At 40.4% G+C, this 13,559-nt stretch overlaps 1 protein-coding gene across 2 annotated transcripts in view; it reads left to right on the top strand.

Moving 5' to 3' along the window:
• The window catches only part of lgr4 (leucine-rich repeat containing G protein-coupled receptor 4), a 46,148-nt gene extending 36,457 nt beyond the window's left edge, over positions 1-9,691 (top strand). The window contains exons 8-19 of one of the 2 annotated variants that reach the window (XM_026267412.1): positions 276-344; positions 865-936; positions 1,060-1,131; positions 1,567-1,635; positions 1,825-1,896; positions 2,569-2,634; positions 2,720-2,791; positions 4,079-4,150; positions 4,389-4,514; positions 4,801-4,898; positions 5,059-5,109; positions 6,160-9,691. In XM_026267412.1, coding sequence (XP_026123197.1) covers positions 276-344; positions 865-936; positions 1,060-1,131; positions 1,567-1,635; positions 1,825-1,896; positions 2,569-2,634; positions 2,720-2,791; positions 4,079-4,150; positions 4,389-4,514; positions 4,801-4,898; positions 5,059-5,109; positions 6,160-7,532 — 2,212 coding nt within the window. In that variant the 3' untranslated portion in view covers positions 7,533-9,691. The remainder of the gene's footprint in view (positions 1-275; positions 345-864; positions 937-1,059; positions 1,132-1,566; positions 1,636-1,824; positions 1,897-2,568; positions 2,635-2,719; positions 2,792-4,078; positions 4,151-4,388; positions 4,515-4,800; positions 4,899-5,058; positions 5,110-6,159) is intronic. The other variant, XM_026267413.1, reaches the window with a different exon arrangement.
• The last annotated feature ends 3,868 nt before the right edge of the window (positions 9,692-13,559 follow it).

Here is a 13,559-nt window from a genome sequence, read left to right on the forward strand (position 1 = left end):
ACACTGAAGAAATCAGCAGACTGGCTGTCCGGATTGGCCTCTGTAAACAGTACAGTCGATTTCTCTAAACACATTTTTTGTCTTTTAGCCAGAAATGATCTTCAGTTATGGTTGTCTAGTGTTTCTTTAAACATAGAACAGAAATAGCCCTTATTATACGGCTTTATTAAATATACAGTACAAGGAAGGTATAAAGAACAATAAAAGTTGCTTTAGCTTAAGTGTTTAGTTTTGTCCTAATGTGACTAACTTTCATCTGTGCTGTCTCCTTTTAGGGATCTAAACTTCAATAATCTGAAGACCTTTCCAGAGGCCATTCAGACGCTGCCCAAGCTGAAAGAACTGTGAGTGTCTCCAAACACACACACACACACACACACACACACACACACACACACACACACACACTCATTTACAGTCATTCCAATCATTCCTCTTAGACACTTGTCTTTTGATGTGGATTGCTGGTGTCGTTATATCACAGTTTGAAATTTGGGATTAATGAGCCTCTATTACAGAGAGGAAAGGAAATCAAACTGGTGTGGAGTTTCAGCTTCTTCTCTCATCATTTGAAAAATTATAATCCTTTTAAAAGTCCAGGAGAGTGTAAAAATCAAGGGTACCAAACAGGTGTCTGTTAACCTCTTCACCATTGTGTTTGGAGATCCAGAGAGCTTTAAAAAAGCATCACTTGTGCCAAGCTGCCATCTAGTGTTGAGAATTATAACTTCTTCCTAACGTTGAGCTGTGATCAGTGAAGTAGCAGTTATGAATCCTTAGGGAAAGTATCTCATCTCACAGAGCTTCTTAAAGATTTCTAGCTTAATGATTTTATAATGCGTTTAATTTTTCCCTGTCTGCCAGTGGTTTTCATAGCAACAACATTGCATCTATCCCCGAGGGAGCTTTCCGTAGGAATCCCCTGCTCCGCACAATGTAAGCAAACGCTGATCCCACTGTCACGCAACACACACACACACACACACAGTCTAGTTGAAATGCTGTGATTTATTTATTTATGTTGTTGGCTATAAACATCCATTATATCTGTGTCTGCAGCCATCTTTTTGACAACCCGCTGTCCTTCGTGGGAACCACGGCTTTCCAGAACCTGTCAGACTTGCACTCTTTGTAAGCAGAACCATTATTCAGTCATTGTTCTGGAACTGGAATAATTACACATGTCAGTCACTCACACTGACACCTGTCACTTAAATGCTCTTTTGCATATTATAGTGTTTACTTCCTTTTATTTGTTCATTTCTGTTTATTCAACCGTATAGCAATTAATCACTCCAAAATTACAGTGCTGTTATTCCAATCTAGAATGAATTTTCTGTTCTTTCCATGAAACGACAAAGAAGGTTTTTTAATTATGTATTTGTTTTCTATATTGCATTTCCCATTTAATAAACTATATATCATACTTTAATAGAGCTTTACAGCATCCCCATTTACTTTCATTATATGGAAAAGAGCAGGTCAAAGTTTCTGCTAAGCTTTTCTTTTCATGTCGAATTAATGAACACAGTGTTTTTATTTTCTTTAATTTGTTATGTATTTCAGAATGCTGCGTGGTGCCAGTATGATGCAAGATTTCCCAAGCCTGACTGGAACAATAAATCTAGAAAGCCTGTGAGTTTATTTTACACGGCATAAGCATGCACAAAAAAATACAGCATCAGTTACAATAAAAAATATGCCTAATATGGAAAAGTCACACAGCACAGCCTGAAATAATAATAAATGACAAATAACTAAGCCCTTTAAAAGTTTGAAATACAGTATAAATTGAGCAAACCTCACGTTTCTCGTGTTGTCCAGGACTTTAACAGGAACTAATATCAGAGGCATCCCAGAAGACCTGTGTGAGGATCTGACTGTGCTGCGTACACTGTAAGTCATACACATTAACACATGATTTATAATTCAGTTCCATTCTTATACTGCTGACACAACAGTGTAATACATCCGAGACACACAGAAAGATAATAGCACTGAATACCACATTGTGACCAGCATGTTTTTAAGCAGTGACACACTACTCATAATAGTTCGTAACACGTGTCAGTCAAATGTCCATGAGTGGCCAGTGATGTGCCAGTTACAGCCTCGAGCGCTCGGTAATTAATCATCAGTCACTGGCCCCTAACACACAAAGGTTAGCCGTCACTCAGAACACTGAGTGTCCCGGAAAAGCCTTCAAGCCGGTACTGTCATTCAAGAGACTAACATATGCTCGGCATGTCAGTCATAACCACACACTGCCCTTTCCGTCTCCGCTTCAAATACACACAGACGCAATCCGTCGCACACAAGCGCAGTCCGGCCTCATCCACCTCATAGGCCCGTCCGTGCACAGTGGCCTGTCAAAGGCACAGCTGCAGGGGGACGTTTTAAAGTGATGTCTAATGACCTCCCAGAGGAGAGCGTGCCAGAAGCAGGCCTGCTCCCAGCCTGACTGCTGCAACACATAACAGATCCTTCAGTTCCTGTCTAAACTTCATCAAAACAGTTCCATTCCTCACAAGCTCAGTGTCTCAACATGTGTGTGTGTGTTTCTGACAGAGATCTTTCCTATAATGAGATTGAAGACCTGCCGTCCTTTCAGGGCTGTGCTAGACTGCAGGATATGTAAGTTTGGTTCTCGAAGTTGGAATTAATTGTGTTTCTGAGCAGACACTGACGTTTCTCTGTTTTTTAATTATGTGCTCTGCAGAAGTCTACAGCATAACCAAATCCGGCAGATAGACAGAGGAACTTTCCAGGGCATGTCCAGCCTTAGAGTGCTGTAAGTAATCACAGTTTTCATAAATGAGCCATGAATGTATGTATATGGAAATTATAATGTGAAGTCAGTCGGTCATTATCATGAAATTATCCCAGACAGGGTGATCAGTCCTGTTTTAGATGATCCTACATTATTCCACTTATTACTTGGCTACTTTCCACATAAATAAATAAATGCACATGAAATATTGATTTGAATTGAAAGGCGTTATTATATGAGAAAAAAGAGACCATGGAGTGGTACAACAGAGAGACCTGAAGCTATTACCGGTACACATTTTAGGAAACTGTCAATTATGCAGATAAGTTCTTATTATGCATACAATATTTCACCACAGAATGCTGAAATTATCCAATGAGAATAAAGTATACCTTAAAGTTTTACAATACGACATCTACTTTGCATGAAATGCATATAAAGCAATTGTGAAAAGGTTTAAACTTCAATATTGAGTGCTGTACTAAAATTGTAAATGGTCTAATAAACTATATTACTTAAATATTTCTTTATTTCTAATCATAACGATAATAATAATTGTATCATGAACATATTTAACTGAATATTTTTAACTTAAAGGGATACTCCACCCCAAAATGAAGATTTTGTCATTAATCACTTACCCCCATGTCGTTCTAAACCCATAAAAGCTTTGTTCATCTTCAGAATACAATTGAAGATATTTTGGATGAAGACCATGAGGCTTGTGACTGTCCTATTGACTGCCATGTAAATACACTGTCAAGGTCCAGAAACGTATGAAAGAAATCGCCAGAATAGTCCATCTGCCATCAGTGGTTCAACCATAATGTTATGAAGTCAAGAGAATACTTTTTGCACATCAATAAAACAAACATAGCGACTTTATTCAACAATTTGCCTCCTTTGTGTCTCTCTGCATCACCGTAGCGACATTTTGGAGATTATGAGCTGAAAGCAGGCAGCGTACGCTCTTCTGTGTCAGCCGCGCCACAAGGCTCAGGCCTGCATTCAATTCGTTTAATGTACTGTTAATTGCTTTTGTCACTGTTGTATAAAAAAAAAAAAAGTAACAGGAGACCCTATATTACAGTCATTTTTACCATGGTTAAGAGGGCTTCAAGGCAATGGTAAAATGACCAGTTTATGACTCTTTTAATGAAATGAACAGCAGTTCAGTAATCACACTCTGACTGATCTCCTCATAGTGAGCTCTCACAAGGCTTGTCCTGAATTGGGAATCTTTACCCAGAGCCATCTGTATATGCTTAGCCTGTGGATCTGTTTGTTTTCTTCCCACTGACTCTATAGAGACCTGAGCAGAAACCAGATCAAGTTCATCCACAGAGATGCTTTCCTTTCTCTCAGTGCACTCACCAACCTGTGAGTGTTCAGTCATAATTATTCACATTCATTTCATTTTAGTAGAAAAACTGCTGGGGAATTGAAATATAACTGTCATGATTTAATTTATCAGACATTGCTGTTGAATTACTTAAAGATATCAAAAGTACTTTGATGCAGTTTCTCCACCAGAGTGCCTCTGATTAAACAACAAACCCATACGGGGCTTTCTTGTGTGTTCTTGAATATAATTGCCTTTTTTCCATCATGCCATTAGGGATCTCAGTCTGAACTCCCTTGCCAGCGTTCCTACCGCAGGACTGAGTGCACTGAACCAGCTTAAACTGACTGGAAATGTGGAGCTGAGGAACGGCCTAATGTCTAAGAGTCTGCCTAAACTCAGGTTAGAGCTCTTCACAGCTCTACTCATGAGCCGTGACTGATTACAGGTCATTAAGCTTGCTCCTGTGTCCCAGTTTATATGAATAATGACGTGACGTCCCCACCTTCACCCGTACTCTGTAATCACACTTACAGCGTACTCGAGAAATCAGAGAGACCTTGAGCTTTTCTGTGAACAAAACCCAGATAATTAAGTAAATCTTTGGGTCTTCCAAAGCAGTTTGTGTTTCTCTCTCTTGCTCACTCTCTCTCTCTCTCTCTCTTTCTCTCTCTCTTTGTCCCCACAGGTCTATAACAGTTCCCTATGCCTACCAGTGTTGTGCTTTTGTGGCTTGTGACAGTGCAGTTAACTCAGCGGAGGATGATGAGCGGAGAAATGCATTTGGTATGACTTTTTGGTGTGCACTATAAAGCAGTTCAGTTCAGCTCAGCTGCTTGCTGCTTTGGTGTTTGTGGCTCCATGTGATTGAATGAAGTGGTCTGGCTGTATTTATGTGTGGTATTATGTTTCTCTTAGCTGACATGCATATAAATATATATGTTAGGTGGCGAGGAGGAGATGGAAAGGATTCCTCTGGTCATGCACTGTTCACCCGGTAAATACAAAAAAAAAAAAGTATATTTTTCTCTCCTTTTGATATAGTCAGAGAACCCTGGGTAATGAAATGTTACGTGATACAGATTAATGTCACATAGCACATGCATTCTATGTAATAGGGATGCACAATACATCTGTACCATATTATGCTTTGTTTTTATTTGGTATCACAGATTATTAGATATTTATTGGCTGGAAGTGGATATTTAAATTCCAGTTTCCAATATTTTAACATTTAAATTATATAAAGATCACATAAAGATCTTTTAAAACTAAAATAAATAATTTAATAACACTTGTAATCTCAAAATAAATATCAGATTTTTTTTATACTGTACATTATAATCTTAATGACTCTTAAATTCACTTTTTGCATTTAAAATTACGGTATTATTTTAGATTTACACAAAATAGTATAGAATTTTCATATCTGGCATTACACGAAATCAGGTTATTGGCCGTTACATAAAAATAATTACCTGCTTATCGTAGTAGTAACTAATAATAATATCTGTGCATACCTAATGTGTACACTGTCTTTCAAAGGTTTGGGGTCTGGAAGATAAACTAAACTGATCAAAAGAGACATTTGTAATGTTGCAAAAAATATATATATTAAATACTTCTTTAACTACTTTAAAAAACTTCCTGTTCAAGAAGCAACACAACTGTATTAAAGATTTGGTGCTTAAGAAACATTTCTTATTATTATGAAATTAGCATATTATAATGATTTCTGAAGGATCATGTGACACAGAAGGCAGGAGTAATAATACTGAAAAGTCAATCTTGCATCCCAGGAATTAATTAAATTTTAAATATATTTTACATTGTAATATTATTTCACAATATTACTGTTGTAACATATTTATTGATCAAATACAGGCAGCCTTGGTGAGCATTTAAGATACTTTTTTTTTTTAAAACACCAATCTAACCCCAAAAAGTTTGAAATGTTGATTGTTTGTGTTTTGTTTTGTTGTGAAATGTTGATTTAGCTTCTTATGTACCTCTCATACTTCGGCTCTCTGTGGTTTTCGTCTTCCAGGGGCATTTAAACCTTGCGAACACTTGTTGGGAAGCTGGATGATCCGACTGACCGTCTGGTTCATCTGCCTGGTGGCGCTCCTCTTCAACTGCCTGGTCCTCGCTGCCACCTTCTCCCCACGCACCTCCCCTCTCTCCCCGGCCCGCCTCCTGGTGGCTCTCCTGGCCTCCAGTAACCTGCTGACAGGGGTCTACGTGGCAGCACTGACACTTCTGGACGTGGTCACCTGGGGCTCGTTTGCAGAGTATGGCGTGTGGTGGGAAACAGGCGCTGGGTGTCAGGTGGTGGGCTTCCTCGCTGTGTTCTCCTCCGAGTGGGCCGTCCTGCTGCTGGCTTTAGCTGCGGTGGAGCGTTGCTTGGCTGTGAGGGCTCTCATGGGGAAGGCGGGAGCTTTGAGGTCCCGGGGCGAAAGGAGGGAAAGACGAAGGAGGTTCGGTATCGCAGCGCTCCTGCTGGGACTGGTATCTGTTGCAGCTGCCTGCCTCAGTCTGTATCACGGATCAGCCATGGGCTCTCCTCTCTGCTTGCCCTTCTCTGGAGGTCCCGGACCAGGCCTGGGGTTCACAGTGGCCCTGGTGCTAATGAACACCCTTGCGTTCCTGCTGAGCGCGGTGGTCTATACACGGTTATACTGCAGGTTGGGCCGTGCCCAGCTGGCTGACCCCGAGCAGGCCGGGTCTGTGAGGCACATCGCCTGGCTCATCTTCACCAACTGCATCTTCTTCTGTCCGGTGGCTGCTTTCTCTTTCGCACCCCTGCTGGCTGGGACCAGTACTGCAGTGGGAGGACCAGAGATGGCCAAATCTGTGACGCTCATATTCTTTCCCCTCTCTGCCTGCTTGAACCCCGTGCTCTACGTCTGCTTCAGTCCCTCCTTCAGATACGACTGGCTTCGCCTGAGAGGACGGGGCCGGGCCGGAGGTTGCTGTGGGCTGGTCAGGAAAGAGGTCACCAAAGGGACGGTAGCAGAGAGTTCGGCGGCATCTGACGATGGCGAAGGCCTGTCTAGCGACTGCGGAATGTACACGAAGCTCCACGGGGACACTGGGGGAATGTGCGAGCACTGCGACGCAACCCTTCACATCAGCGCGTCTTCCTCTTCCGCTTCCTCATCTTCCTCAGCCTGCAGACATTTAGTGAAGTCCCACAGCTGCCCGGCCTTGATGGCAAACGCACCCCAGTGCTTGAGCTCAGAGGGGTACTGGCCTGACACCGGGACGCTTTCCGCTCAGTCGGAATATGGGGACGAGGGCGATTCGTTCGTGTCGGACAGTTCGGAACAGGTGCAGGCGTGCGGCCGAGCCTGTTTCTGTCAGAGCCGTGGCTTCCCTTTAGTACACTATTCTTATAACATCCCCCGCATGACAGACTGAGCTCACAGCCCCGAGCGCTCACACACTCACTTCCTCACACAGTCCTCCAGGGTGTGGAGTGTCCCTGCTCCTCAAGGACAGAGGACAGGGAGGGGCTGGACACATGGCTGCAGAGCCGTGGAAACCCAAACAGACCAGAAGCACTTTCTCTCTTTTCACACTTGTGTGTATGTGTGTGTACGAGTGAATGTAGACCGAATCCATGAAAAGGGAAGCTAACAGTACAGAAAGACTCACTGAGCCAAATCGTCTTGTTTTCTGTTTCCTGTCCCCCTCAGCCAAATTGGGTTGCATCGGCACCCAGGGCTGATTGACGGCTGATGGACACAGTGATCTTATCTCCCAGTGCCTGCCTTTCAGTCTGCAAGAGAGTAGAACTTGTCTGTTTATTTTCTTAGGGCATTTTTAAAAAGAAAAAATGTTTTCCCTTTTATTCTTACAAATGTTTGTCGTTTTGATTTAAAGCAGGGATATATGTGCCACTGTTTATAGTGATGTCGATTCTTTTTCTCTTATTTCCTGTTGTCATCGTAAGTCCTGAGTGTGGCGGGGGATCCCGTTCTATGTAGCAAAGTTCCTCCTTATACTGGACTTCCAGTATGCCGATGAGAATGTAATCAACAAGTTTATGTTCACGCTGTCTTGTGTCCCCTCACAGTTCCTGGTGGCTGTTAGTTTTGCCAAGCATTCATTCCTTTCCTGTTGATTATTTTAAAAGTGATCCTAAAATCACAACCCTCTCCTTCAGCTAACAGAGTGATCCAGTAATGCCAGTACAGAACTGTTTGTCAAAAGAAATTCTTTAATTTATGTTTTAAATTGACATTTGGATCTCTTGACCAGAACTTTCTTAATCGCTAGTAAGTTTCTAATAATTTATTGCTAGACAAGGAAATGCTTTGATGCATGAATGGCAAACTACACTTTTTTTTATTCAGCTATTATTCCTGACAAATATGTCACTAGATTGTTTCAATATGTATTTTGTACACTGGTTAGAGTAAAAAAGGCTTTTTGTATATTAAAAGCTCCTTCCTGTCCAGATAATCTGACTATACAGCTTACTACATTAAACACAAAAAGGGATTCACCAGTATTAAGATTCTGGCCAATATAAGACAATGATTATTTTATGATATGGTTGATAAATTATTAATGACCGATATTAATATTTATACTGTTATGACTCAATTTAAATAAAATGCTAAAAGCCAAAAAAAAAAACATTTAACATTGTTACTGAATAATTAGTATTTTTAAAGATAAACTTTAAGTGAACATTTAATGCTGGCAAAAGTAATCTTAATGTAAAAATAGGAAGAAGTAAATATCCAATATTATTCAATCTAAATGCAAAGAAACTGAAAGTTGTGCAATCTTTGCACAAAAGCTGGCATTAAATGCTTTGTATCAAGGTCTTTAATATTTAAAACCTGTCCATATAAAACCATTTTTTTCTCTCTCGCTACACTTTCATCCATACAGTAGCAGTTGTTTGATCAGCTGTATGATATATCGATGTTCAAGTTGCCAGTAAGTTATGTCACGTGAGATGGACAAGGGGACCAAATTGTGTCTTTGTGTTCAGGAATATAGAACAATGTTTCATCATCGTGATTCCATTTGTACACCTTTGCCCATGTATGTTCAGGAATTCAAGTGAAAAGACATGCGTGTTTGTTTGCCGAATGTCAACACCTTCCTTTGGTCTTGTAACATGTTTGCAAAGTGGATGCCATTACGCCAGTCATTAAGCTCTGGCATCAACTGACAAGCCTTGCAGGTCGTAGCTAATAGAACTGACAGAATTCCAAATCATATGTCTATGCATTTGTGTGAGAGATCTGAATGTGTGTGTGTGACATTTAGAGATGTTAGTGTGTTGTAAATTATTTTTGTAGGACACATCTAATCAAAATTGGGATGCATTGTCTAACTGTGGAAGCTACCTCTTCAACCGTAGCGGCTGCCAGTAGTGAGTAGTACATGTGGTTACGTTCCCATGTTTATTTTGTTGGAATGATTGCTTGCGCTGTAAATACATCTAGTTGTACGTTCTCACTGAATGAGTCACGCCTTAGTTTGTACTGGGAGAAAATGACATACTGTATACAGACATTTTTTGTAAACCAAACTATATAAACTGATTCGCTTTGAAAGATGGGAGTACTTGTCCTTTGTTATTAAGAAGTTTCCCTCATGATAGTTTAGTCCTCTTCTGGTTGAAGAGTTACATCTGCTTTTTATTCCAATGGAGCTGAAAGACCCTGACACTGTTCCTCTCACTGATAGATTTAACCTTGCACTATTATGACTGTCATCCTAAACAGGCTCATCGTCTTTATACCACTAACTGCAGCTCCTAAAACTTCACCTTTGTGTCATAACAATGAACATTAGCTCTTTCATCCAAAAATAGCAGCTATCTTCGATATTACAACATTTCATGCGGTTAATGCATTCATTATTCTTTAACCTGTCATGCCATTTAAATGCTTGACGATATTAGTAATTCAATTAATGGAGCATTAGTACGTCGTGTTATAAAGAGAGGAGAGTGTCTACAAAACAATCGTCTGCTCAACCCAAGGGAATTATCGGTTCCCTAAAAGGAAAAACATCACAGCCGGTGCTGTGGAAAATGGCTCCACCGATCAGGCAGGGAGGGCTGGGGAGTGTGGAACCACCAGACACTGCCAGAAGGCACAGGGAGGGATTCTTAATAAAGGCCAGTCGATTCTTCTTTTTCCCCTCTTTCTAATTTCCCTGTTATCAGTCTCCCAATGCTTAACTCGAGGGGCGGAATAAGAGAATTTCAAGTAGACCCCCTGGAGCTCATCGTCGAGTTGCAAAAACATCTCAGTGGGAATCTATCCTAAGGTGGCCATAATTGTACCAACCACTTAAGCGTGAACGCTTTCTGCAATAAACCTTATTACAGTCACGCTGGTTAATGCTTGATAAACTGCCATCTTTCTCCAAACTTATGTAATATTAGTTGTACAGATCTGCACAAAACCTTTTTCTGAACAGGGCTGATCTTACATAACTTACGGTCCACAGTTTGGTGTTTGAGGAGATCTATGGGGTCACTGCAGACCTCACTGCGTGTGTTGAATGGATAGCTTTGATTTAGCAGGAGTGAGAAGGAGTAGCCTGCCAGGATTTGTTATTACCTTAATGTTCCTGGTGATAGACTAAACCATCCAGGCTGAGAAAAAGACTCATTACTAAGACTAATATCACCGTCAGTACTAAATATACGGCTCATGACAGTCAATTCAACATGTAATTAGTGAGTCTGACGGGAGGGAGGCCTCATATGCTCCGGCTGGTTCGTGCCTGTAGATGGCAGTGCCGTTTAGCTGGTTTCTAACTCCGTGCTACTTCAGCTCAACATTGAACGCAGGAGATTTTCCCCAGCTGTTGTGAGCCTCTGATCTTTCCAAATGTCCTCCTGTAACCTTCATATGTACAGTAAGTGCACACTGCATATTGATTTTGCTTGGCCATCACATTAGCCTGCTAACATTTCAACTTGAGGTGGGCTAATGTAAAGCGCCCGTTTATACGTTTACTATTAACATTGCTGATGTCGCTCAGCCTAATAGTGTAAATGTTTAAAAATATATATCAAAAATTCTTTACGACTCTGTATGTGCCATCATCTGGCTTCAAGAGTCATGTGCTCCAGATTTATGAGCTGTTGTGTAGTTCTGTCGTCTCTAGTATTTATTTTACTATTTCCAATATCTGGTACTGCTGAAGCAATCAATCTTCTATATAAAGATGTATGACATTGCCGTTTTATAAAGTATTTAGTCTCCAGGAGGGTTGCTATGGTGATACTATGAACTGGGAAGGCTAATATAGCTTCACCTGTTCTCCTGGATCCATCTTCAGTTTACATCTTTAATAACTACAGTACTTACTGTAACTGTTGTTTTAGTGTTCATACTCATTTGAGTGAAGATTAAATGCAAGTTATGTTGTGTCAGCTGAGAGGTCTGTGAATGATATTTCCATCCAGGAATTTTGAATGTTTTGCATATAATCTGTTTATTAGAAATCTGACTTGCCACGCACACTGGAAAGCTTGAATCATTAAGAAAGTATGGAGAGAAGGCCCGAACAGAGCCATCAGTTCTGCAATTTAGTGAGCTTGAAATCTCCAAGCCTTTAAATTAGGCTTCCTTCACCATGTGCAGAATTTTACAAGGTTTCATTAAACAGAGTCATTAGCACATAAAAGTCATTCAGAGCGCTGTACCAATGGAGCAGCTGAGCCACAAATCTCTCCTAGTGCAGTTTCCGGATAAAGGACAAACTGGGAGGGAGTGACGCTGGACCGGAACCAGGGAAAAGAGAAAGAAAAAACTACGTCTATAAGTGTTCAGAATGTTGATTCTTTCTGGCATGAAATGAATAAGAAAAGGGTATCAGTAGAGCTGTCCATCTGGACCTGGAAGAGACAACGTAGACTGAGTTTGTAAAGAAACTTAAGCTGTTAAAAATAAACCCCCCTCAGTCTGTCGCCTACAAATTCAGTCAGCTGTGGCACATGGTCGGAAATCTCACAAACCAAATAAAGCTCCACCATACCTTCCACCCCAACTTTAACCCACTAACATTGTGCAAATGTAGTGTTGTTTTTCGGATTGTTTATTAGCATATTTTGAATGAGCATCTATATTTGTATTTTCAGTTTTCGTTTTAAGTTTTAGTAATTTTGTTATGTGATTTTGTGAATTTGATGAGCTTTTTGGTTAACACTTTATTTAAATGCATTATAAAGGGTTAAAGACAATCTGTCCAATCTCCTTGACCACATTAATATTCTTTTAAATAATAATTTTCTCAACAGCTACTGTCCAGAATCTAAGCAGTTACTCAAACACCAGTCTACTAGATGCTGACATGCTTAAAATAATTTTGAACAAAAACTAGTACGATGGAAGGTCTCCACCACCAAAGTCAATACATAACCTCAACAATAGAACATTTTTGTCTTTATATTTAGACACACCATAGCTTTATGGTTGTTTGCTGAATGGAGCCAAGTGTGTTTACTCAAAGTTTGGAACAAATACAGTCAGACAGCATGTAAACTACAAGTTAGTTCCAGTTTAATTTTAACGTCACCACTATAACAGTCTTTCAGTACAAAGTTAGCATGATTTCTCTCCACTCGAGAGGCTGCTAATAGCACAGTTCATCTCCCTATGGCCTTGTCTGTGGTATCTCTGACAACACACTCTGCTCATATCAGCAGACATTATTTAAAAAAGGAAGCAAAGGGCACGAATGTGCTGAGGGATTAGCGTTCGCTAACATTACAAGGTAATTCACAGTGGCACATCTGCCATCTTGATTGTTTGTGGAGAAAGCACACACCTAATCACACTGAGTTGCCCATTTTCATCTCCCCCTGGCTTTCCTCTCTCAGCGGCTGAAGGTGATCACCGCCTCATTGGGGAACGGCTTCAGCTTAGCCACATCCTGCTTATGCAAGCTTATCTCTCGCTGTCAAACATCTCACACAGATGCACCGTGGCAAGGCTCGTTTTTAAGCCCCTGTGTTGATGAGGACAGCTTATTTTCAAGTGTGGCATGTAATGTTTTCCCATTTAAAGTTATATATATATCCAAATCATTTTGCTAGTGACCGTATACTACGCCATGCATATTAGAGCATATTGTGCAGAATATTTGTAGATTCAAATAGAAATGTACAACTGTTGGGAGCTTATTGGCGATACTTGATCGTGCTTGACCAGTCGCTTGCTCCAGCAGGCAGATATTTCTTTAAAATCATTATCACCCATTGGAAATGCTGTATATCAGGCTGGTAACTGAAACCACTATCATGAACAACGCTAAAATGGGTCTGCCTAGTGTTAAAAACTTGAAAAAAAAGCTGAAGAAAGAAAGACATGAATATCTCGAATGACATTGGGGGTGAGTAAATTATCAATACATTATATTCTGGATGTGTTCTAATATTTTAATAATCACCTGTTTTACTAT

This window comes from Carassius auratus, chromosome 7, assembly GCF_003368295.1.
Source record: "Carassius auratus strain Wakin chromosome 7, ASM336829v1, whole genome shotgun sequence".
Lineage (NCBI taxonomy): Eukaryota > Metazoa > Chordata > Actinopteri > Cypriniformes > Cyprinidae > Carassius > Carassius auratus.